General features: G+C 50.2%; 1 protein-coding gene across 3 annotated transcripts; it reads left to right on the top strand.

Annotated features, from left to right (window-relative positions):
• Positions 1-20: 20 nt before the first annotated feature.
• Positions 21-22,659, top strand: WDR73 (WD repeat domain 73). Of its 3 annotated transcripts, XM_063950978.1 has the most exons (9): positions 249-815; positions 891-950; positions 1,759-1,826; positions 1,988-2,076; positions 6,823-6,911; positions 10,345-10,412; positions 10,597-10,758; positions 20,867-21,232; positions 21,776-22,659. In XM_063950978.1, exons 1-9 carry the CDS (start codon positions 757-759, stop codon positions 22,009-22,011), a joined length of 1,197 nt encoding a protein of 398 aa, XP_063807048.1. In that variant the 5' UTR covers positions 249-756; the 3' UTR covers positions 22,012-22,659. The 3 variants fall into 3 exon arrangements, with proteins under 3 accessions (XP_063807050.1, XP_063807048.1, XP_063807049.1); XM_063950980.1 differs by lacking the exons at positions 249-815; positions 891-950 and adding an exon at positions 21-234; XM_063950979.1 differs by lacking the exon at positions 891-950.
• The last annotated feature ends 3,407 nt before the right edge of the window (positions 22,660-26,066 follow it).

Raw genomic sequence — 26,066 nt, 5'->3', positions numbered from 1 at the left:
TGTATATTGCTGTTGCTTTGGTAGCTGTGATCTGTGCCAACGTGTTATTGCGGGTGACAAAGGCTGTCTCTGTGTTGTTCATATTAACGGGCAGTTGCCCCAAAGCAAAATGGCCGCCGGTTGCCAGTGCGTGGTATTGGAAGGGATCCAGGTCCCAGGCTCCCAGCTCTCTCTGCGCGGTAGGATGGTGGACAGTGAGGAGTATGAGGACTGGATGGTGGAGTCCATCAGGCTGTGAGTTGGGGAGGGAGGCCCTGTGCTGCTGCCTGGTGGAGGGGGTGAATAACACACCTGATAACAAGGGGGAACAGGCTTAGACAGGGCAGCCACAGCATGTGATTGTTGTACTACAACTCCCAGATGCACACAGGCATGTCTTGCCTGAGCCACCGTGTGCCTCATACCTCATCCTGCCACAGGCTGTTACAGAGTACAGACCACATAACGCCTGGCCAGTAACTAGCTCTGGTTATAGTTAAAATCTCGGCCGCCAATGTGGGAGAGCGATCCCTGTGTCGGCATCGCTACAGCCTAGTACAGGTGTGCTGCATGTCGCTTCCCGGACGGCTCCTCTGCGCATGCTTGAGAATTTGCAACCGTTGCAAGATCTCCCGTGTGCAGCCCGGACCCCAGTTGCCACCGCCGCCTTTTAGCGCACACATACCAGCACGCGGACTCTGCCCATGTGGGAAAAAAACGCTAAGCAGCAAAAGTGCGCTTATCGTTGCCTAGTGCATTTGAAAGATTTTCCTTAGTATGGTGACGGCGAGATCGTTAGATGTTTGCAGATTCCGTAGAGAAAACTCACCTCTGAGGTTAGTTGAAAGTGTCAAATAGCTCTGGTTATAGTGCATGTGGCACTAGCCTCCTCTTCTTACATCTCTCCCAAGGACTCGTGTGCAGACGGACACCGCCGCTGACATCACACACACCGGAGGTTACTCCTGCCGGTAATGCAAAAACCCCACAGAAGTGCGCTCGTCTTATTTTAGTAATTCAGTAATTGCCCGATTTCTTACTGGAAATGGAATATGCCGCATTATAATGTGTATCTTGCAGCGTTTATCCAGGCAAAAATGGGGACAAAATAGGCCCCGCTAATTATCCATGCCAACCAGGCCCTGCTCCAATTTACCCACCCAGAGCCACCTTCTGATCAACTCCAGCCAACATTGGTATGGGTGCGCATAGGCAAACGCAGGGGGGGTTTCCGGTTGCACAGAACCCCCCCCCCCCCCCCCCCTCCTCATGGCAAGTGGCAAATTATGACAACAATACCAATGGTATATAAAACGATTACTAAAGTCACTGCCGAGTGGTAGCAGTTTTCTCTATTAAGTTTGCTGTGTATTGTGGTTCTGAGCCCTCGTTCAGTGCACTGGACCCAAGAGTAGCTACCAGTAAGAAGAGACAGGTGCCTTACCGTGAGGTGGGAGAATGTGTGTTTAGAAAGTGCAGTACTGGTTCTATAATGTTTGTGCATTTATTTAATATAGTATGTTTAACCTTTTCCTGATCACTTATTTTATTTATTTTATTTAAATATATTTGATTCAGCCTATACTATAGATCACCTATACTGTATTCCATATCTGGCAGAGTGGGATATTTGCAGATTGCATTTGGAACCCCCCCCCCCCCCCCCCCCCCTCTAGAAATCCTGTGTTTGCCACTGCTGTGGGGAATGTGAAGCTGTGCAAATTGCCCTGTGTTTCCTTTTCTGGCCGTTACCCAGTCACTGTACATTTCTGTTTCCAGGTACAAAGATCTCCATGACTTTGAATTGCAGGACCCGACCAGAGTTATTGAGTGGATTGGTGAAAAAAGTATGTGGGCTTATTTATCAGCTGGGTTCACATCTGCATAATACCAGACACCAGATGTGTACAATGAGTGTGCAGCATTATGCTTGTGTAGTAATGATTAGCAGGCCGTGTTTTATTAGATTGTAATTGTATTTATATTCATTCTAGCATTTTCCTCACAGGTATCTGCGTCGCTGGGTATGATGACACCAAAACAAATGAGGTTCTCCAGCTGCTCTTCCCACAAAAGCTAAACGTAAAAGAAAACCCGGTAAGGGAGGAACGCTCTGTAGTGGAATTAAGGGAACGATGACTTTGTGATATGTCCATTCTCACCATTTCATCTGTGGCTCATGTTCACTACTTTGTGTTAGACGTCTGCTTGACTGGAATCATCTGTATGACATCACAGGTCTGTTACAGTCAAATGTCTATATGCATCATCGCTTGGAGAGAGATAAAGTGGATGGAGATAAAGTACCAGCCAATCAGCTCCTAACTGTCATGTCAGAGGCTGGGTTTAAAAAATGGCAGTTAGGAGCTGATTGGCTGGTGCTTTTTCACTCTCCATTTTACCACTCTCCAAGCGATGATGCATCTGGCCCAGAGTGCACTAGGAGATACTTAGGTAAATGTATTATAGTAGCATGCATCGTGTCGCTACACCTCATTACCGAGGCGAAGCAGGAAGGGTCATCAGCAAGATGTACTAACATCTTGTCTGCTGAAGCAGGGGAGTGAGAGCTCCCGCCTCCGGCGATGTCCCACTGAGCGCACAGCACATCAGCTCAGAGCTGACGCCCTGTGTCTCCTGCCCGGCTGGCTCCCCTGCGCATGCGCGGGATCTCGCTACTCACCCGAGATCCATAGTGCAGACCGGAGCCGGCATCACAACAGCCAGTACAGCTCTGTCCCTGCTGTGGTCTTTGGGCATCGCCACCTGCAGCTGTCGAAATCAGCTGCAGGTGTCGGGACGGTCAGCGATGCTGTCGACATCAGGTTTAGGCTACAGGAGGGAAGGGTAGGGTTAGGCACTAGGTGGAGGTAAGGGTTCGGCTATCGGAGGGAAGGTTAGGGTTAGGCACTAGGTGGAGGTAAGGGTTCGGCTATCGGAGGGGAGGTTAGGGTTAGGCTATGGGATGGGAGGTTAGGGTTAGGCTATGGGAGGGGAGGTTAGGGTTAGGCTATGGCAGGGAAGGTTAGGGTTAGGCTATGGGAGGGGAGGTTAGGGTTAGGCTATGGGAGGGGAGGTTAGGGTTAGGCTATGGGAGGGAAGGTTAGGGTTAGGCTATGGGAGGGGAGGTTAGGGTTAAGCACTAGGGGGAGGTTAGGGTTAGGCTATGGGAGGGGAGGTTAGGGTTAGGCTGTGGGAGGGAAGGTTAGGGTTAGGCTATGGGAGGGAAGGTTAGGGTTAAGCACTAGGGGGAGGTAAGGGTTAAGCTATGGGAGGGGGTTAGGATTAGGAACTAAGGGGGTGGTAAGAGTAAGGCACTAGGGGAGGTTAAGCTATGGAGGGGAGGTAAGGGATAGGCACTAGGGGGAGGTTGAGGTTAGACTGAGGGAGGAGGTTGGGGTTAGGCACTAGGGGGAGGTTGGGGTTAGGCACTAGGGGGAGGTTGGGGTTAGGCACTAGGGGGAGGTTAGGAGTTAGGCACTAGGGGAGGTTATGAGTTAGGCACTAGGGGGAGGTTAGGGGTTAGGTACTAGGGGGAGGTTAGGGGTTAGGCACTAGGGGGAGGTTGGGGTTAGGCACTAGGGGGAGGTTAGGAGTTAGGCACTAGGGGAGGTTATGAGTTAGGCACTAGGGGGAGGTTAGGGGTTAGGTACTAGGGGGAGGTTAGGGGTTAGGCACTAGGGGGAGGTTGGGGTTAGGCACTAGGGGGAGGTTAGGAGTTAGGCACTAGGGGAGGTTATGAGTTAGGCACTAGGGGGAGGTTAGGGGTTAGGTACTAGGGGGAGGTTAGGGGTTAGGCACTAGGGGGAGGTTAGGGTTAGGCTGAGGGTGGAGGTTGGGGTTAGGCACTAGGGGGAGGTTGGGGTTAGGCACTAGGGTGAGGTTAGGGGTTAGGCACTAGGGGGAGGTTAGGAGTTAGGCACTAGGGGGAGGTTAGGGGTTAGGCACTAGGGGGAGGTTAGGGGTTAGGCACTAGGGGGAGGTTAGGGGTTAGGCACTAGGGGGAGGTTAGGGGTTAGGCACTAGGGGGAGGTTAGGGTTAGGCTGAGGGTGGAGGTTGGGGTTAGGCACTAGGGGGAGGTTGGGGTTAGGCACTAGGGTGAGGTTAGGGGTTAGGCACTAGGGGGAGGTTAGGAGTTAGGCACTAGGGGGAGGTTGGGGTTAGGCACTAGGGGGAGGTTGGGGTTAGGCACTAGGGGGAGGTTAGGGGTTAGGCACTAGGGGGAGGTTAGGGGTTAGGCACTAGGGGGAGGTTAGGGGTTAGGCACTAGGGGGAGGTTGGGGTTAGGCACTAGGGGGAGGTTAGGGGTTAGGCACTAGGGGGAGGTTAGGAGTTAGGCACTAGGGGGAGGTTGGGGTTAGGCACTAGGGGGAGGTTAGGGGTTAGGCACTAGGAGGAGGTTGGGGTTAGACTGAGGGAGGAGGTTGAGGGTTAGGCTGAGGATGGAGGTTGGGGTTAGGCACTAGGGGGTGTTTGGGGTTAGGCTGAGGTTGGGGTTAGGCTGAGGGTGGAGGTTGGGGTTAGGCTGAGGGTGGAGGTTGGGGTTAGGCACTAAGGGGAGGTTGGGGTTAGGCACTAGGGGGAGGTTGGGGTTAGGCTGAGGGTGGAGGTTGGGGTTAGGCTGAGGGTGGAGGTTGGGGTTAGGCTGAGGGTGGAGGTTGGGGTTAGGCACTAAGGGGAGGTTGGGGTTAGGCACTAAGGGGAGGTTGGGGTTAGGCACTAGGGGGAGGTTAAGGTTAGGCACTAGGGGGAGGTTAGGAGTTAGGCACTAGGGGGAGGTTAGGGGTTAGGTACTAGGGGGAGGTTAGGGGTTAGGCACTAGGGGAAGGTTAGGGTTAGGCTGAGGGAGGAGGTTGGGGTTAGACTGAGGGAGGAGGTTGAGGGTTAGGCTGAGGATGGAGGTTGGGGTTAGGCACTAGGGGGTGTTTGGGGTTAGGCACTAGGGGGAGGTTGGGGTTAGGCTGAGGGAGGAGGTTGGGGTTAGGCTGAGGGAGGAGGTTGGGGTTAGGCTGAGGGAGGAGGTTGGGGTTAGGCACTAGGGGGAGGTTAGGGTTAGACTAAGGGTGGAGGTTGGGGTTAGGCTGAGGGTAGAGGTTGGATGTTAGGCTGAGGGTGGAGGTTGGGGTTAGGCTGAGGGTGGAGGTTGGGGTTAGGCTGAGGGTGGAGGTTGGGGTTAGGCTGAGGGAGGAGGTTGGGGTTAGGCTGAGGGAGGAGGTTGGGGTTAGGCACTAGGGGGAGGTTAGGGTTAGACTGAGGGTGGAGGTTGGGGTTAGGCTGAGGGTGGAGGTTGGGGTTAGGCTGAGGGTGGAGGTTGGGGTTAGGCTGAGGGTGGAGGTTGGGGTTAGGCTGAGGGTGGAAGTTGGGGTTAGGCTGAGGGTGGAGGTTGGGGTTAGGCTGAGGGTGGAAGTTGGGGTTAGGCTGAGGGAGGAGGTTGGGGTTAGGCTGAGGGAGGAGGTTGGGGTTAGGCACTATGGGGAGGTTAGGGGTTAGGCACTAGGGGGAGGTTAGGGGTTAGGCACTAGGGGGAGGTTAGGGGTTAGGCACTAGGGGGAGGTTAGGGGTTAGGCACTAGGGGGAGGTTAGGGTTAGGCTGAGGGAGGAGGTTGGGGTTAGGCATTAGGAGGAGGGTTAGGGATAGAAGGATTGGAATGCTGGGGCATCAGATGACTCCGGCAGAACTGATGGTCACATGACCACTGGGACGCTGGTGACTGTGAATATCACATTGATGATGTAGTATCACTTTAATGGCTGTGTATGTTAGTAGAAGTGTTTTACATTAGATCTGGTAAAATATCGGTACCAATGTATAGACAGACTAAGCGGAGCAGTAGTAGAAAAAGGCCTTGGAGGAGATGTAACAAAGCTTGGAGATAAATTTCCAACTAACCCGCTCCCAGCTGTCACTTTTCAAACGCAGCCTGCAACGTGGCGGTTAGGAGCTGATTGGTTGGTACTTTCCCTCTCTCCAAGGCTTAGTCCATAGTCCCCTTAGTGTCTGATTCAGACTGGCATGCTATGGCGATATTCACGCAGGCGGCCGATGCTCGTATGTCGGAGTCGCACAGCGCATAAGTCCCGCAGAGAGACAGAGACGCAGCACAGATACCGCAACGTTAGCATAATGCGCAGCTGCAACAGAGAACACAGCCGCATGTGCGCGTGACTGAATCGGGCCCTTAATGGGATTTCAGCAGCGAGTCAGAGCAGCACAGAAAGCAATTATGGAAACACGTGTCCCTTGTTTATCTGCAGCTGTGCTTTCTCTTCATCCGCCACTAGGTGGCGCCTCTGTTCCGTGGCTACATTCCTACTCAGTTCTTGTTGATCGTTCTGAGCAGCCAGCTTCACCTGTTCTATAAGTGTGACATCTGCTTTCCTGCGACCTGTCAGCCACTAAATGCTTTGTCTTTGTTTTGTTTGTCTTGTTTTGTTGCATTGGGCAAGAATATTGGTTTACATAGAGTTGTTACCGTGACAGAGCATGCAGGTAACTGTGGTTACCGAAACACAATGGGACACGTTTATGGAAACTATTTAAAAAGGTGTTGTCACCATAGCAACCCATCAACTAGAATTGGGAAAATTGCTATAGAAAAATGACCGAATCTGATTGGTTACTGAGAGCATCCCCAGGCTTTCTTTGTCTCTGTGAACGCCCCGCGGGGTGTCACTGCTTAGTGCAGAGGGGCCGGGGCCCTGTCACATGTAACGTGTTCCTATCGCTCGGCTCCCGTATCTCCGCTGCTCTTCCCCCTGATCTTCCTGTCCTCCGCTGTTTACATCCTGGTATTGTGTCCCGCCGGGAGGTCACTTGCACCTCTCCCTCTCTCCCCCTGCAGGGTCTGTGTCCAGAGAGAGATTTAAAGGTGGAACATGGCGGATTTTCAGAGCAGCCCGTATGCAGCCTCAGACATGTCCCAGGTACCAGGTACAATTGCCGCTCAGTTTATTTTACGTATTTAGTTGTCGAAGTAAGCCGACCAATCCACACAGAGTAATAACGTGTATGCCTGGGATTGTAGTTCACTGCTGTCATCTCTGCTGTGCTTGGAGGTAAAGGGGGAGATTTATCAAAGCTTGGAGAGAGATAAAGTACCAGCCAATCAGCTCCTAACTGTCATTTTTTTCAAACGCATCCTGTAACATGGCAGTTAGCAGCTGATTGGTTGATACTTTATCTCTCTCCACTTTATTACTGTAGGGCCCGATTCGGACCCAATCTCTCCTCTGCGTTTTTGCAGCAGTCTGTGATCAGATAGCCGCCGACCATGGAGTGTGAAAACCCGCCACGTGCATGTGTGCGATTGCATGTGTACGCCGTGCGAAAATTCCGCCACACAGCGCACATCTACAAATCCGTTCGCAGCTCACTCACCATCTAAGGAGTTTTCCAGTCTGTGTAGTGTGTGCGCAGCCCAGGACTTACTCCTACAGTGCGATACAAACAGGCTGATCGGGGCCGGAGATGACATCACACACACCCGCCCTGAAAATGCTTGGGAACGCCTGTCCAGTTACCACCCCCATATGTCCGCTTCCTGTCAGTCACCTTGCGAACGCCTGTGCGATCAACATTTTCGCACCATCCTGTCGCTGTTTGGCATTGCGCCTGCGCATTGCGGTGCATGTGCAGTTATTTGATAATCGGCCGCTGTGTAATTTCGCACAGCAGAGATCAGGTCTGAATCGGGCCCTTAGATCCAGTGCTGGATTGCATAGGTCAGCACTGACGGTCCGTTGCTTGCAGCCCCCGGCCGCCCTTATCGCTAGCTATGGCAGGAATGTGCACAGTAGAGGTGGAGGGGCCCAGCTAAGAGCGGCTTGTTGTGACTGTTAGAATCACATAGTGACACAATATGTAACGTGTTTGGATTACACATTGTGCGTCTGTCTGACAATCTGTACAGGAACCTGGGAACCGTGCCCTGATCTCAGCCCTTCCTGTTATGTACATGCCCCGTTCTCTTCTCCATCTGCTGTCGGACGCAGGGCTCTTGGTTGGTCACAGACAACGTTCTGTTACTGCTGCACAGTAATTGTATAGACATAGACTGCAGCTCCTTGTGGGGTCTGTACCGCTCCGCTGCGTGGCTCGCAGAATACGTGACTGCAGCCCCTTGTGGGGTCTGTACCGCTCCGCTGCGTGGCTCGCAGAATACGTGACTGTAGCCCCTTGTGGGGTCTGTACCGCTCCGCTGCGTGGCTCGCAGAATACGTGACTGTAGCCCCTTGTGGGGTCTGTACCGCTCCGCTACGTGGCTCGCAGAATACGTGACTGTAGGCCCTTGTGGGGTCTGTACCGCTCCGCTGCGTGGCTCGCAGAATACGTGACTGCAGCCCCTTGTGGGGTCTGTACCGCTCCGCTGCGTGGCTCGCAGAATACGTGACTGTAGGCCCTTGAGGAGTCTGTACCGCTCCGCTGCGTGTCTCACAGAATATGTAGCTCAGAGGGGGCCACAGTTGTGCGACCCAAACATTACATTGCAGCATATGCACTGGAGCCCCTACATGCCCATTCTTGTCGCTAGTTTGTGTCCGGTGCCTCAGTCATGTCACTGGTTTGTGCCTGGTGCCTCAGTCATGTCACTGGTTTGTGCCTGGTGCCTCAGTCATGTCACTGGATTGTGCCTGGTGCCTCGGTCATGTCCCTGGATTGTGCCTGGTGCCTCAGTCATGTCACTGGTTTGTGCCTGGTGCCTCAATCATGTCACTGGTTTGTGCCTGGTGCCTCAGTCATGTCACTGGTTTGTGCCTGGTGCCTCAGTCATGTCCCTGGATTGTGCCTGGTGCCTCAGTCATGTCCCTGGATTGTGCCTGGTGCCTCATTCATGTCACTGGTTTGTGCCTGGTGCCTCAGTCATGTCCCTGGATTGTGCCTGGTGCCTCATTCATGTCCCTGGATTGTGCCTAGTGCCTCGGCCATGTCACTGGTTTGTGCCTGGTGCCTCAGTCATGTCACTGGTTTGTGCCTGGTGCCTCAGTCATGTCACTGGTTTGTGCCTGGTGCCTCAGTCATGTCACTGGTTTGTGCCTGGTGCCTCAGTCATGTCACTGGTTTGTGCCTGGTGCCTCAGTCATGTCACTGGTTTGTGCCTGGTGCCTCAGTCATGTCACTGGTTTGTGCCTGGTGCCTCAGTCATGTCACTGGTTTGTGCCTGGTGCCTCAGTCATGTCACTGGTTTGTGCCTGGTGCCTCAGTCATGTCACTGGTTTGTGCCTGGTGCCTCAGTCATGTCACTGGTTTGTGCCTGGTGCCTCAGTCATGTCACTGGTTTGTGCCTGGTGCCTCAGTCATGTCCCTGGATTGTGCCTGGTGCCTCACTCATGTCGCTGGATTGTGCCTGGTGCCTCACTCATGTCACTGGTTTGTGCCTGGTGCCTCACTCATGTCACTGGTTTGTGCCTGGTGCCTCACTCATGTCACTGGTTTGTGCCTGGTGCCTCACTCATGTCACTGGTTTGTGCCTGGTGCCTCACTCATGTCACTGGTTTGTGCCTGGTGCCTCACTCATGTCACTGGTTTGTGCCTGGTGCCTCAGTCATGTCACTGGTTTGTGCCTGGTGCCTCAGTCATGTCCCTGGATTGTGCCTGGTGCCTCAGTCATGTCCCTGGATTGTGCCTGGTGCCTCACTCATGTCCCTGGATTGTGCCTCAGTCATGTCACTGGTTTGTGCCTGGTGCCTCAGTCATGTCACTGGTTTGTGCCTGGTGCCCCAGTCATGTCACTGGCTTGTGCCTGGTGCCTCAGTCAGGAAGTGACTGGCTGCATTCTCGCAGTTTATATTGTGCCACATAGCAGCTGCCTCCGCTCTGTGATGTGATATGATGTGTCCACTCAGACCTGGCATCCGGGCACATTGGCACGGCCATCATTGATCCCTATACTGAAAGCAGTTAGGTCTCTTCAGTTTCCAGGAAACAGAGCAAACTCCAGAACTCCCAGTGTCGGACTGGGGCATGCAGGGCCCACCGGGGAAATGCAGTGGTAGGGGCCCATGTTAGGGGTGTGGCCAGTCTGCTGAGGGGGTGTGGCCTGCCACCTCATTGGTGTGACTAACCATTAGAGAGTGCAACGTCTGGGCTCCTACATAAATATATACAGTAAATTCAGCTGCTGCATGCATGATAATGTACCAGATTAATAACAGCAATGCACTGTAGAAAATACACCACAGTCCAGTATAAGGTAACATATGTATGCTGTATAATTCAGATGCACAGTCTAGAACCTGATCCTGTGACCCTGTGGGCCAGTCCAGGCCTGAGAACCCCCATTAATGACGAGTTATTGGAATATACAGGATTACGCTGTGTGCTTTTACCCATAGCCGAGTGACCTCTCAGATTCTTTGTATTTCAGCCTCCTCCTCACCAGTGGTCCAGCTTCAGGTGTGGTGCAGGTCTGGCAGATAGGAGCAGAAGACAAAGGTGAGAGAAGCTCCTATACCCTGTGATCATGAAAGGGCTGCTCCACGCCAGAGCTCTATAATATAACCCCCGATAAGGGAGAACTCCTGTAGCATAGAGCTATGGCCAGCCTGTAGAGTGATCTTTTAGCTGCTGTGTGTGTACATTTATCTGATGTGTATGATATTTACCTATCGTTCTGTAGATGTCATTAAACACGCAGGTTCTATACAGTCGGACGCCAGTACAGACACATGGACAAAAATTGCCACCTCGGCTGCAGCATCACCATGTGTAGTGCATGGATCTAAGACCAACAGTGTCCACGTCACAGAGATCGAGTCCACTAAGCAGATTTACACACTGGGTAGGTAACGCCTGTCTATCTTTAAGTGCCACAAGTGTAATTAGGAGCTACATTAAATCCATTGTCTAAACATTGTGAAGGCTAAACCACAATTAATGGATCCAGTGACATCACTCAGAATTTAGCCTATCCAGTCACTAGGGACCAGTGACATCACTGAGTATGCAGCCTATTAATTTACTAGAAACCAGTGACATCACTGAGAGTGCAGCCTATCCAGTCACTAGGGACCAGTGACATCACTGTAATTGCAGCCTATTCAGTCACTAGGGACGAGTGACATCACTGACAGTGCAGCCTATCCAGTTACTAGGAGGCAGTGACATCACTGAGAATGCAGCCTATCCAGTCACTAATAATAATAATTTTATTTATATAGCGCTCTTTCTCCAATAGGACTCAAGGCGCTTAACAGATACATAGCATAATATAGTACAGAAAATAATGAAGTACATTTTCATAAAATACAGAAGCATGAAGATACTAAAAGGGACACTATGGAAATGCTGAGTAAACAGAAAAGTCTTGAGTCTACTTGTGAAGGATTCTATAGTTGGGGCCTCTCGCACTGTGCGGGGAAGTGAGTTCCATAGAGTCGGAGCCGCATGACTAAAAGCTCGACCCCCAGATGAATTACGGGAGATTCTAGGTACTGCTAAAAGTCCTTCATCTACAGATCGCAGTAATCGAGTGGGGCAGTATGGGGTCAGAAGCTGTTTCAGGTACCTTGGGCCCTGGTCATGTAATGCTTTGAAGCTCAGTAAGCCAATCTTGAAGATGATTCGCCATCGTACAGGCAGCCAGTGAAGGGAGTAGAGGATGGGTGTTATGTGGCTAGAACGGGGCTGGTTGGGTAACAGCCTGGCAGCTGTGTTTTGCACCAGCTGTAAGCGGTGCAATTCTTTTGCTGGGAGACCCAGGTAGAGGTCATTACAGTAGTCTAATCGAGATGATAGAAATGCGTGGATGACTTTTGGCATATCATCTGAGGGAATTAAGTGCTTGATTCTGGCTATGTTCCTCAGGTGAAAGAATGAGGATTTGATTGTGGCTGATATCTGATGTTTAAGTGTCAAGCCACCATCCAGGACAATGCCAAGATTCCGCACACGATCACTGGTCTATAATTCTGAATCCCCGAGTGTAAGTCCAGTTGGTTGGCTATGCTGCAGTCTTGTCCTTTGATGTTGCGGTCGTATCATAAGGACCTCTGTTTTATCCGGGTTCAGTCGCAGCCAACTGGCGCTCATCCACTCCTGTAGCTCAGCTAGACAGCCATTTAGGGTTGCTATTGGGTTATCAGTGCCCGGAGCAAAGGGCAAGTACAGTTGTGTATCATCTGCATAGCAGTGGTAGACCAGGCCATGGCGCCTGATTATTTCGCCCAATGGGAGCATGTATACTGCCAAAAATCAGATTTTAAACCTACCGGTAAATCTATTTCTCCTAGTCCGTAGAGGATGCTGGGGACTTCGTAAGGACCATGGGGTATAGACGGGCTCCGCAGGAGATAGGGCACCTAAAAAGAACTTTGACTATGGGTGTGCACTGGCTCCTCCCTCTATGCCCCTCCTCCAGACCTCAGTTAGAGAACTGTGCCCAGAGGAGATGGACAATACAAGGCAGGATTTAGAAATCCAAGGGCAAGATTCATACCAGCCCACACCAATCATACCATGTAACCTGGATCATACATAACCAGTTAACCGTATGAACAACAACAGTAACGGTCCAAGACCGATTCCAACTGTAACAGAACCCTTATGTAAGCAACAACTATATACAAGTCTTGCAGAGTTTCCGCACTGGGACGGGCGCCCAGCATCCTCTACGGACTAGGAGAAATAGATTTACCGGTAGGTTTAAAATCTTATTTTCTCTTACGTCCTAGAGGATGCTGGGGACTCCGTAAGGACCATGGGGTTTATACCAAAGCATCCAATCGGGCGGGAGAGTGCGTATGACTCTGCAGCACCGACTGAGCAAACGCTAGGTCCTCATCAGCCAGGGTATCAAACTTGTAGAATTTAGCAAAAGTGTTTGACCCCGACCAAGTCGCCGCTCGGCAAAGTTGTAATGCCGAGACGCCTCGGGCAGCCGCCCAAGAAGAGCCCACCTTCCTAGTGGAATGGGCCTTAACCGAATTTGGTACTGGCAATCCAGCCGTAGAGTGAACCTGCTGAATCGTGTTACAGATCCAGCGAGCAATAGTCTGCTTCGAAGCAGGTGCGCCAATCTTATTGGCCGCATACAGGATAAACAGAGCCTCTGTTTTCCTAATTCTAGCCGTCCTGGCTACATAAATTTTTAAGGCCCTGACTACGTCCAGGGATCTGGAATCCTCCAGGTCACTTGTAGCCACAGGCACCACAATAGGTTGATTCACATGGAATGAAGAAACCACCTTAGGCAAAAATTGCGGACGTGTCCTCAATTCAGCTCGATCCACATGAAAAATCAAGTAGGGGCTTTTGTGTGACAAAGCCGCCAATTCTGATACTCACCTTGCTGATGCCAAGGCCAACAACATGACCACCTTCCAAGTAAGAAATTTCAGCTCAACCTTGTTAAGTGGTTCAAACCAGTGTGATTTTAGGAACTGCAACACCACATTGAGGTCCCACGGTGCCAATGGAGGCACAAAAGGAGGCTGGATGTGTAGCACTCCCTTTACAAATGTCTGGACTTCTGGAAGAGAAGCCAATTCCTTCTGAAAGAAAATCGAGAGGGCCGAAATCTGTACCTTAACCGAGCCTAATTTCAGGCCCATATCCACTCCTGTCTGTAGGAAGTGGAGAAAACGACCCAGATGAAAATCTTCCGTAGGTGCATTCTTGGTCTCACACCAAGACACATACTTTCGCCAGATACGGTGATAATGCTTAACCGTCACCTCCTTCCTAGCCTTTATTAAAGTAGGGATGACCTCTTCCGGAATCCCCTTTTTCGCTAGGATTCGGCGTTTAACCTCCATGCCGTCAAACGTAACCGCGGTAAGTCCTGAAATACACAGGGCCCCTGTTGCAACAGGTCTTCCCTCAGGGGAAGAGGCCAGGGATCTCCTGTGAGCATTTCCTGAAGATCTGAGTACCAGGCCCTTCGAGGCCAGTCTGGGACAACGAGTATCGTCTGTACTCTTCTTTGCCTTATGATCCTCAACACTTTTGTGATGAGAGGAAGAGGAGGAAACACGTAGACCGATTTGAACACCCACGGTGTTATCAGAGCGTCTACTGCCACTGCCTGAGGGTCCCGAGACCTGGCACAATACCTCCGAAGCTTTTTGTTGAGGCGTGACGCCATCATGTCTATTTGAGGAGTTCCCCAAAGACGTGTTTTGTCTGCAAAGACTTCTTGATGAAGTCCCCACTTTCCTGGATGGAGATCGTGTCTGCTGAGGAAGTCTGCTTCCCAGTTGTCCACTCCCGGAATGAAGACAGCCGACAGAGCGCTTACATGATTTTCCGCCCAGCGAAGAATCCTGGTGGCTTCCGCCATCGCGACTCTGCTTCTTGTCCCGCCTTGGCGGTTCACATGAGCCACTGCAGTGACATTGTCTGATTGAATCAGAACCGGCAGGTTTCGAAGAAGACTCTCTGCTTGTCGAAGGCCGTTGTAAATGGCCCTGAGTTCCAACACATTGATGTGTAGACAGGACTCCTGGTCTGACCAAAGTCCCTGAAATTTTTTTCCCTGTGTGACCGCTCCCCATACTCGGAGGCTCGCGTCCGTGGTAACCAGGATCCAGTCCTGAATTCCAAACCGGCGACCCTCCAGCAGGTGAGCACTTTGCAACCACCACAGGAGAGACACTCTGGCCCCTGGGGACAGAGTTATTTTCCGATGTAAGTGCAGATGGGACCCGGACCACTTGACCAGAAGGTCCCATTGAAAAGTCCTTGCATGGAACCTTCCGAAGGGAATGGCCTCGTAGGCCGCCACCATTTTTCCCAGAACTCGAGTGCATTGGTGAACTGACACCCTTTTCGGTTTTAGCAGGTCTCTGACCATGTTCTGGATGTCCTGGGCTTTCTCTATTGGGAGGAAGACCTTCATTTGTTCCGTATCCAGTATCATACCTAGGAACGGTAGTCGAGTTGTCAGAATCAACTGTGACTTCTGTAGATTTAGAATCCAACCATGTTGCTGGAGCACTCTCAGAGAGAGCGCCACACTGCTCAGCAATTTCTCCCTTGATCTCGCTTTTATCAGGAGATCGTCCAAGTATGGGATAATTGTGACTCCATGCTTGCGCAGGACCACCATCATTTCCGCCATTATCTTGGTGAAAATCCTCGGGGCCGTGGAAAGTCCAAACGGCAACGTCTGAAATTGGTAATGACAATCCTGTACAGCAAATCTCAGGTATTCCTGATGGGGGGCATATATAGGGACATGAAGGTACGCATCCTTTATGTCCAGAGACACCATAAACTCCCCCTCCTCCATGTTGGCTATTATCGCTCTGAGTGATTCCATTTTGAATTTGAATCTTTTTATGTACAGGTTTAGGGATTTCAGATTCAAAATAGGTCTGACCGAACCGTCCGGTTTCGGGACCACAAACAGGGTTGAGTAGTAACCTCTTCCCTGCTGGTGCAGGGGAACCTTGATTATCACTTGCTGTATACAAAGCGTTTGAATTGCAGCTAACACTACATCCCTTTCCGATGTGGAAGCTGGTAGGGACGATTTGAAAAATCGGCGCGGGGGCACCTCGTCGAATTCCGGTTTGACCCCTGGGAAACTATTTCCAACACCCAGGGATTCAGGTCTGATCTGACCCAGGCCTGACTGAAAAGTCGAAGACGTGCCCTCACCGGTGCGGACTCCCTCAGGGGAGCCCCAGCGTCATGCTGTGGGTTTTGGAGCAGCCGGGGAGGACTTTTGTTCCTGGGCACCTGCCGAAGCAGGTGCTCTTTTGCCTCTGCCCTTACCTCTGACGAGGAAAGAGGATCCCCGACCTCTTTTGGACTTGTGTGACCGAAAGGACTGCATCTGATAGGGTGTTACTTTCTTTTGCTGTTGGGGAATATATGGTAAAAAATTTGATTTACCTGCTGTAGCTGTGGAAACCAGGTCCGCCAGCCCATCCCCAAACAATACATCACCCTTATAGGGTAGTACTTCCATATGTTTTTTGGAATCCGCATCACCCGTCCATTGGCGAGTCCATAAGGATCTTCTCGCGGAGATAGACATGGCATTGGCCCTAGAAGCTAGCAATCCAATGTCCCTTTGAGCATCCCTCATAAATAAGACTGCGTCTTTTATATGGGCTAGAGTTAAGAATATAGTATCCTTATCCATATTATCAAATTGATCTGTCAGCTCATCTGTCCAAGCTGCAATTGCGCTACACACCCATGCCGACGCAATTGTCGGTCTTAGCACAGCCCCCGTATGAGAATAAATACACTTTAAGGTAGTTTCTTGCCTGCGATCTGCAGGGTCCTTAAGGGCCGCTGTGTCAGGAGACGGTAGCGCCACTTTCTTGGACAAGCGCGTCAGGGCCTTGTCCACAGTGGGGGATGATTCCCAAATCTCCCTGTCCTGCTTAGGGAAGGGGTATGCCATATAAATTCTTTTGGGTATCTGCGGTCTCTTTTCCGGAGTCTCCCAAGCTTTTCCAAAGAAATCATTTAGTTCATGAGATGTGGGAAAATTAATAATCTGTTTCTTTTCCTTAAACATGTGTACCCTTGTGTCGGGGACCGAGGGTTCATCCTCAATATGCAACACATCCCTTATTGCCACAATCATACACTGAATGGTCTTATTCACCCTCGGGTGCAATTTTACTTCGTCGTAGTCGACACTGGAGTCAGAATCCGTGTCGTAGTAGTGTCTTGTGTTAAGGGACGCTTTTGAGACCCCGACGGGCCCTGTGAGTCAGTCCAATCCGAGGATTGACCCCCCGATGTCCCCCCTAAATCAGCCTTATCAAGCCTTTTATGTAAAGATGCCACACTTGCATTTAACATATGCCACATGTCCATCCAATCCGGAGTCGGCACAACCGACGGGGACACACCACTCATTTGCTCCACCGCCTCCTTGGAGAAGCCTTCCGCCTCAGACATGTCGACACACACGTACCGACACCCCACACACACAGGGATTAACCTATAAGGGGACAAAACCCCAACCAGGCCCTAAGAAGAGACAGAGAGAGAGAGTATGCCAGCACACACCAGCGCTTAAAAACACTGGAATATATATACCAGATAGCGCTTTTATATATATATATATATATAGCCTTAATTCTCACTCACTGCGTTCCAAAGTGCCCCCCTCCTCTTTTTTCCAGCCTGTGAAGGTTCAGCAGGGGAGAGATCAGGGAGCCAGCGTTTTCCTCATGCAGTTTCTGAAGAGAAAATGGCGCTGGTTAGTGCTGAGGATCAAGCCCCGCCCACCCGACGGCGGGCTTCAGTCCCAGTAAATTTTTATAAAAAATGGCGGGGGATTTGTGGATTTACTGTGCCACAGCCTAATCCTGCTTATATTGCCACAAAATGAGGAATATTGCTGCCCAGGGCGCCCCCCCCTCAGTGCTGCTCTGTGTGTGTGTGTGTGTGTGTGTGTGTGTGTGTGTGTGTGTACTGCGCGCCTTACCTCATGAAGATCTGATGTCTTCTGCCGCCTGAAGTCTTTTCCTCAATACTCACCCGGCTTCTATCTTCGGCATCTGTGAGGAGGACGGCGGCGCGGCTCCGGGATGAACCCCAGGTGAGACCTGTGTTCCGACTCCCTCTGGAGCTAATGGTGTCCAGTAGCCTTAGAAGCAGTGCCCAACTTTACAAGCCAGCTCTGTTTCTCTCTCCTCAGTCCCACGATGCAGGGAGCCTGTTGCCAACAGGACTCCCTGAAAATAAAAAACCTAACAAAATTCTTTAAAACAGAAAACTCTGGAGAGCTCTCTGCATTGTACCCTTTTTCCTCTGGGCACAAGATCTAACTGAGGTCTGGAGGAGGGGCATAGAGGGAGGAGCCAGTGCACACCCATAGTCAAAGTTCTTTTTAGGTGCCCTATCTCCTGCGGAGCCCGTCTATACCCCATGGTCCTTACGGAGTCCCCAGCATCCTCTAGGACGTAAGAGAAAGCATGGGGGATAGTATAGAACCTTGTGGGACACCACATGGCAATGGCACTGGTGGTGATGAGTATAATCCAGATGATACTCTCTGTGACCTGCCTGTGAGAAATGATTTGAACCAGCTTAGGACTGTGCCATCCAGACCACAGAAATGTATCAGTCGCTCAATCAGAAGCCCATGGTCCACGGTATCAAATGCTGCCGAGAGATCCAGAAGGATTAATATTGAACAGTCACCTCTGTCTTTTGACATCAGAAGATCATTTAACACACACACCAGGGCTGTTTCAGTGCTATGTCTTCTCCTGAATCCTGATTGGAAGGATCATAAATATCATGGGTTGTCAGGCGGGTTTCCAGTTGATTTGCAACCACTTTCTCAATAACCTTTCCTAGGAAAGGAAGGTTTGATACCGGTCTGTAATTGGTCATGCAGTCGGAATCTAAATTAGGTTTTTTAAGAAGCGGTCTAACAATTGCTTCCTTTAGGGGTCCAGGAAAAATGCCTGTCTGCAAAGAGCATTGAACAATTTTTGTAAAGACAGGACCAATTATATCCATACAACCTATTAGAAGCTTGGTTGAGGCCGGGTCCAGATCACAGGTGGTGGGACGCAAAATCCGAGCAATTTCAGCAGTGTCCTTTACATCCACTGGATCAAAGCTGGTCCATGAAGGCAGGTGGCTTATATTGGCAGGCTTTGTAGTTTGGCACTCCTTTGATGGCACTGTGGAGATTCCAGCCCGGATGGTGGATATTTTATCTGCAAAGAAGTTTGCAAACTCGTTGCATCTTGCCTGGGAGAGGGTCTCATCAGTCTGCAGGCATGCTGGCTTGCAAAGCATCTCCACTGTGCGGAAAAGTTGAGCTGGCCTATTGTTTGCTGCTGTGATCTCATTTGACAGGAACTGTGATTTCTTACGAGTGATTGTTGATTGATATTCTTCGTTATGCTTTATTAGTTTTATTTTGTCATCCACTAGGTTAGTCTTCCTCCATTGTCTTTCCAGTCTACGCCCCCTTTTCTTGAGCTCACTAACACTGTTGTCGAACCATGGAGCTTGACGTTGTGGTTTACGAGGTCTTAAACGCACAGGGGCGATAATATCAATTGCAGCCATAACATCCCTATTATAATAACGGACTAGGGAACAGGGATCTTCACAGGCACCCAGTATAGCAGAGAGATCCAGATTTGCTGCAAGAGCCTGGGGAGTCATACTAGGAACCAGTGACCTCACTGAGAGTGCAGCCTATCCAATCACTATGGACCAGTGACATCACTGGGAGTGCAGCCTATCCAGTCACTGGGAGCCAGTGACATCACTGAGAATGTAGCCTATCCATTCAATAGTAACCAATGAGCATGCATAAAGCGTGGAATTGATGCAAGGGATGAGAGTGTTATACTCCCATTGTACAAATCACTGGTGCGGCCACATCTCGAATACTGTGCACAACTTTGGGTACCATACTATAAAAAGGATATCCTGGATCTAGAAAAGGTTCAAATACAGGCAACCAAATTGATTAAGTCATAGGTTCTCAAACTCGGTCCTCAGGACCCCACACAGTGCATGTTTTACAGGTCTCACAGAATCACAAGTGAAATAATTAACTCCACCTGCACACATTTTAAAATGTGTCTGTGAGTAATTAATACACCTGTGCACCTGCTGGGTTACCTGCAAAACATGCACTGTGTGGGGTCATGAGGACCGAGTTTGAGAACCTGTGGATTAAGGGGATGGAGACGCTAGAATACGAGGAAAGGCTTGATAGGCTAGGCATGTTTACACTGGAAAAGGGAGATTAAGAGGGGACATGATCAACATTTACAAATATATAAGGAGACAATACACAGAGCTAGCGGGGGATTTGCTGTTGGTAAGATCACCACAAAGGACACGGGGCAACCCGCTTAGGTTAGAGGAGAAGAGATTTAGCACTCTGAGATGGAAAGGAATTCCCTGCCTGTAGTGAAAGTAGTAATGGCGGACTCGGTCAATACTTTTAAGAATGGGTTAGATAAATTCCTAATGGACAGGATATTCGGGGTTATGGTGGATAAATCATGCACCTTTAATAATAAAATAAAATAACTATAAAAAAAAAGAGGAATGGACATACCAGTTAAACATTCACCAAAGTTAAAATTAGTGATCTCCTATGCTGCAATATTTTAAGACTAATAGGTTGAACTCGATGGACAAATTGTCTTTTTTCAACCTCAAAAACTATGTTACTATGTTACATCACAGAGGGCAGCCTATCCAATCACTAGGAGCCGGTGACATCACTGAGAGTGCAGCCTATCCAGTCACTAGGAGCTGGTGACATCACTGTGAGTGCAGCCTACCCAGTCACTAGGAGCCAGTGACATCACTGAGAGTGCAGCCTATCCAGTCACTAGGGACCAGTGACATCACTGACAGTGCAGCCTATCCAGTCACTAGGAGGCAGTGACATCACTGAGAATGCAGCCTATCCAGTCACTAGGAGGCAGTGCCATCACTGAGAGTGCAGCCTATCCAGTCACTAGGAGGCAATGACATCACTGAAAGTGCAGCCTATCCAGTCACTAGGAGGCCGTGACATCACTGAGAGTGCAGCCTATCCAGTCACTAGGAGCCAGTGACATCACTGAGAATGCAGCCTACCCAGTCACTAGGAGGCAGTGACATCACTGAGAGTGCAGCCTATCCAGTCACTAGGAGGCAGTGACATCACTGAGAATGCAGCCTATCCAGTCACTAGGAGGCAGTGACATCACTGAGAATGCAATTGTCAGATAATACCCCCACATTCCACTCATACTACCACACGTATCACTCATACTTCTTACCAGAAAATGCTCCACTCAGGTGTCAAATACGACTCATTGTATAATAATAATAATAATTATCCTATTCTCACTGCTGTTTTATATGTTTCTTCAAAAATAAAAAAAGAACAAATAATATATTAATAATTTAGCTATTGTAGCATAATGCTGCCATCTTCTCCCCAGCGGAGTCCAGCAGCGAGGCCGTCAGCACCCTTTCCTTCCTGGATCCCCACACCTTCCACCTGTGCTGTCTGAGCGGCCGGCAGATCATGGCTGATGTCCGGCAGCCCGAGATTTCCTGCGAGGGCCACGTGGCCCTAGCCACCCCCTCTAGTGCCCATTGGTGTGCAGCGGTGAAGCCTGCCAATCAGGACACTCATGCCATTATTGCCAGCCTGTCCTCCGAGGGCCACATCATTCTCGCAGACACTCGGAACTTAGTGGCCCCTCTGAAATGTGCCAGGGGAAACGCCTCGGACTCGGTTCTGTCCCAGAACTTCATGTGTATCCGCTGGGCCCCTAGACTGGAGGACTGCCTCTCCATCTCAGGTAATCATCCCTTCTGCAAATACAGACAGAAATAATAATATACTGTTTCCCTGCTAGGGTAAACCACTGTCTCTCTCCTTCAGAGGATTTCCCTTGGATATGACACAGATCTGCTCTGTGGGCTTAATTGTACCTTATGGGCAGGGCAGCCCTGTTTCTTGCCAGCCGCAAATGTTGCGAAACTCTTGCGCATCTGGACTTTAAAGTGGAACCCCACCTTAAGGCAACTTTATCTTCCAGGCAGATTTGTTTACTTCCGTTTCTCCTACGTAGCACAATAGATTGTCTGCATAGATACAGTGATACCCAGCCCACTGATCTAACCTCATCTGTTGTCACTTCCCAGTAAATCTGCCTGGGTGATAAAGTTGTCTGAAGGTGATTTCCCTCCCCCAATTTAAGCAAACGGCTATCTTGAAGAAGGAAGTGCTACACATGAAATAATGTTAATTTATTTATATGTGTCGTATTGTCGCTTTTACTTCCTCCACCCTCACCTCTTCTTTTTCTTTTACTTCTGCTTGGTCTCGCGAACCGGTACAGGGTTTGGCAGCAGCGTCCGGATCTACGACACACAAGACTGGGATACGGCTGGGAAGGAGGCGGAGGCGCTCTTCACTCACCGAGGTCATCACTTTATGGGGGGGTGCGATGACGGCAGTGCCCCCTGGGTGACCACTCACTCCTGGCACCCGTGGAAAGAGAGTACGCTGGTATCTGCAGCCAATGACGGCTCTTTACATATCTGGGACTGGGTGGACAGTGCTGCGGGGCGCTGAGAATATCCGCAAATCCCCCATTATGCCGTCTGTAGTATGATTTTTATAACATTTTTGTACATTACGTTACTTTCAAGATTCTTAGTGTAATGTAATCAGTGTATTGGCTGCTGGACCGTTAGCTGAGATGCACCCATGAGACAGATCATCAGGATTATTCTATGCTTGCTGGGGCTTGTAGTCCTACAAGAGCTGGAAAGCTACTGGTCACCAAGCTGTGTACTAGCGTACATTGCCAAAGTTGATTCCTTATACGTATTTCCAGATGATTTAATATGCTGTAATATGATAACATACAGTTTACCTACCCGGCACCAGCATAAAAACACTCCTGTGTCTTTATAATAGCAAAGTGCTATTTATTATCTTTTAAGAACAAAATACATTTCTCTCCCAAAGGAGAGTTCTTCGTTATATACTGGTAAGATGGGGCTGTGTCTGACTCCTCTCATTTACATAGAAGTAAAGGGAAGTACTCCAGTGCTTGGTGGTTAAGTGTTTACACAGTGTGCGACAGCAGCAGCGGACCAAAAATAAGAGGCATCTGTGGCCCATCTAAAACAACAATAGGCAGCGCTGTTATGGTAATATAACTGAAACTAGTATTGGAAATCAAACAATTTAATAAATCCAGTAATTCCGAATGAATGACATCGATGACTGCAATAAATGATCTCACACTGATATCGCCGATGGCTTCTCCTAACAAGTGTTTTATCCCTTTCACTTTTATATTCATTTTGGTTTTTTATTTATCCTTTAGTCATTATTTTTACAGTACTGCATACACTTTGTGGCGACCTATAACTACTCAATGATAATTATACACGGTGGAGTCACATTATTATAACCACCTCCTACAAGTGACGTCGGCAGCGTGTAGCCCACCATGCAGTAAGTCACGCGTCGTGCTCTGGCTGGGTGGGTATATAAGGTCTGCGCTGGCTGGGTGGGTATATAAGGTGTGCACTGGCTGGGTGGGTGGGTATATAAGATGTGCGCTGGCTCGGTGGGTATATAAGGTGTGCACTGGCTGGGTGGGTATATAAGGTGTGCACTGGCTGGGTGGGTGGGTATATAAGATGTGCGCTGGCTCGGTGGGTATATAAGGTGTGCACTGGCTGGGTGGGTATATAAGGTGTGTGATAGGCCGTCTGCACACGTCACTCGTTACTGTCATGGGTAAAAGGGGCGATGTTTCCAAGTTGCAGAAAGGGATGATTATCGGCTTTCGGGCCAAGGGTGGCAGTATATCTGACACAGTGCGGTGTGTGAACTGTCCGCGTGCTGCTGCGGTGAAGGTGTATCGTGACTGGACAAATGGCACCATTGCGAATAACCGATGTGGAAACTGCGGCGCACCACATGCCATTGATGTGAGAGGGGAACGTCGGCTACGATGGTGCGTGACGGCCGACCGACACGCTACAGTGGAGCAGCTCACCGTCACAATGACCCTGGGGGCTACCAGACGTGCGTCTAATATGACAGTTCAGCTGTCTCGCTGCACACGGCGGTTACTCTGGCTATTATCTGGTGATCATAATAATGTGACTGCACTGTGTATATATAACATAGAATGTATGACTGCTCTCATACAGCTTGGAATGTAAGTGTATTGTATGTATTGGCGCAATATGCAGTTCTGTTCTGCAGACAGAGAATCTATGTTGCCTATAGCACCCATAGCCTGTAATTTATTATTTCGTTTCATTTTTATGTATTAGGAGTGTGGAATAGAAAACGGGAGTGTGAGCAAAAATAAGTGACGATTCGTGTCGGCAATATCCTATAGAGACGCAGTCCACAGCCGCAACCATCATTATATTGGCACTTGCACCTACACTGGGTGCATCAGTCAGAAGCAGGCTTCCAACCGCTGTATGCGCCACTCAGAATAGCACGGAGCTGCAGCTACAGTACACGCCTGTGACACTCACACCGGGTGGATCTGTAGAATGCCTATATACACCTGTACGCGGAGTTGTACGCCTGGTTTATTACTAGTCAGAATTGCGGCTGGACTTGCAGCGGGTGGTATTCATGTGACCGGCGGTTGGGAGACTGACGGTCACATGACCTTCACTGACATCCCGCCCCCTCACTATCCCGATGGTCGGCATGCCGACCAACAGGGACTATTTCCACTCGTGGGTGTCCACGACACCCATAGAGTGGGAATAAATCCCTCGGTCGCCACCGAGCCCGCAGTGAGCGCAGCGTGGCGAGCCCGCAAGGGGCTTGCTGCAATCGCCCCTCCCCGCCAGGATCCCGGCGTCGGTATGCTGACTGGAGGCCTCCTGACCGCCGGTCAGACATATTACACCCCTTGCAGCAACCCTATACTAAGTGCATAAGACTCTCCCACCTCTGCACAGCCCACACTTATGCCCACACGTCCCTCACTGAGCTACATGAGACTGTCCCACTACACACCAGTTCCGCCTCTTTGGTCATGAGTGCGGATGCAGTGGAAAAATAAAAAAGGCTCCGCAATCCAGCTTTGGGTGTAAGCCTTAAGGAGACGCTGAGGGGTCATGAAGCAGAAATAGTGCAGATATAACAGATTGCTCCTGGATGGGGGCAGAGTCAAAGGCACCTACTGATAAGTACCCACCGTGCAGCTAGCGTCTCATTCTCTTATTCCTTCCTACAAAGGCCGGGGTTTATGTATATAAACCATAGAGTGTCAGCTTCACGTTTCATAGGAAAATACCCTGATCAGCTCAGCTCTCATCTGTAGCAAACAAGACTGATCGATTATAACATCAGCACATAAACAGGTATGTGTGCTCACACTAAGCACACGTCTAACATCCCGGATACAGAGCAGAGGCGCCGTGCTGTTCTTACACACAGAATACAGGCTGCGCCCAGGATGCAGGACAGTCAGCCACGATGCAGGACAGTCAGCCACGATGCAGAAGAAGCCATGATGCAGGACAGTCAGCCATGATGCAGGACAGTCAACCACGATGCTGAAGAAGCCTTGGTGCAGGACTTCAGCCACGATGCAGAAGAAGCCATGGTGAAGGACAGTCAGCCACGATGCAGGACAGTCAACCACGATGCTGAAGAAGCCTTGGTGCAGGACTTCAGCCACGATGCAGAAGAAGCCATGGTGAAGGACAGTCAGCCACGATGCAGGACAGTCAGCCATGATGCAGAAGAAGCCACAATGCAGAAGAAGCCATGATGCAGGACAGTCAGCCACGATGCAGAAGAAGCCACAATGCAGAAGAAGCCATGATGCAGGACAGTCAGCCACGATGCAGAAGAAGCCACAATGCAGAAGAAGCCATGATGCAGGACAGTCAGCCACGATGCAGGACAGTCAGCCACGATGCAGAAGAAGCCACAATGCAGAAGAAGCCATGATGCAGGACAGTCAGCCACGATGCAGAAGAAGCCACAATGCAGAAGAAGCCATGATGCAGGACAGTCAGCCACGATGCAGAAGAAGCCACAATGCAGAAGAAGCCATGATGCAGGACAGTCAGCCACGATGCAGGACAGTCAGCCATGGTGCAGAAGAAGCCACAATGCAGAAGAAGCCACGATGCAGGACAGTCAACCACGATGCAGAAGAAGCCATGATGCAAAAGAAGCCATGATGCTGAAGAAGCCACGATGCAGGACAGTCAGCCACGATGCTGAAGAAGCCATGATGCAGGACAGTCAGCCACGATGCTGAAGAAGCCATGATGCAGGACAGTCAGCCACGATGCTGAAGAAGCCATGATGCAGGACAGTCAGCCACGATGCTGAAGAAGCCATGATGCAGGACAGTCAGCCACGATGCTGAAGAAGCCATGATGCAGGACAGTCAGCCACGATGCTGAAGAAGCCATGATGCAGGACAGTCAGTCACGATGCAGAAGAAGCCATGATGCAGGACAGTCAGCCACGATGCATGACAGTCAGCCATGGTGCAGAAGAAGCCACGATGCAGGACAGTCAACCACGATGCAGAAGAAGCCATGATGCAAAAGAAGCCATGATGCAGGACAGTCAGCCACGATGCTGAAGAAGCCACGATGCTGAAAAAGCCACGA

This window comes from Pseudophryne corroboree, chromosome 2 (genome assembly GCF_028390025.1).
Source record: "Pseudophryne corroboree isolate aPseCor3 chromosome 2, aPseCor3.hap2, whole genome shotgun sequence".
Classification (NCBI taxonomy): Eukaryota; Metazoa; Chordata; class Amphibia; order Anura; family Myobatrachidae; genus Pseudophryne; species Pseudophryne corroboree.
This window is presented reverse-complemented; position numbering and strand designations above follow the sequence as displayed.

What these genes read in the sequence shown, in the direction of transcription:
- WDR73 (XM_063950980.1), top strand. Translation starts at nt 110, where the DNA reads ATGGCCGCCGGTTGCCAGTGCGTGGTATTGGAAGGGATCCAGGTCCCA. An exon ending in TGAGTGGATTGGTGAAAAAA is followed by an intron (nt 1,827 to 1,987) that starts GTATGTGGGCTT and finishes TTTTCCTCACAG; the next exon opens with GTATCTGCGTCGCTGGGTAT. An exon ending in GGACTGCCTCTCCATCTCAG is followed by an intron (nt 21,233 to 21,775) that starts GTAATCATCCCT and finishes GAACCGGTACAG; the next exon opens with GGTTTGGCAGCAGCGTCCGG.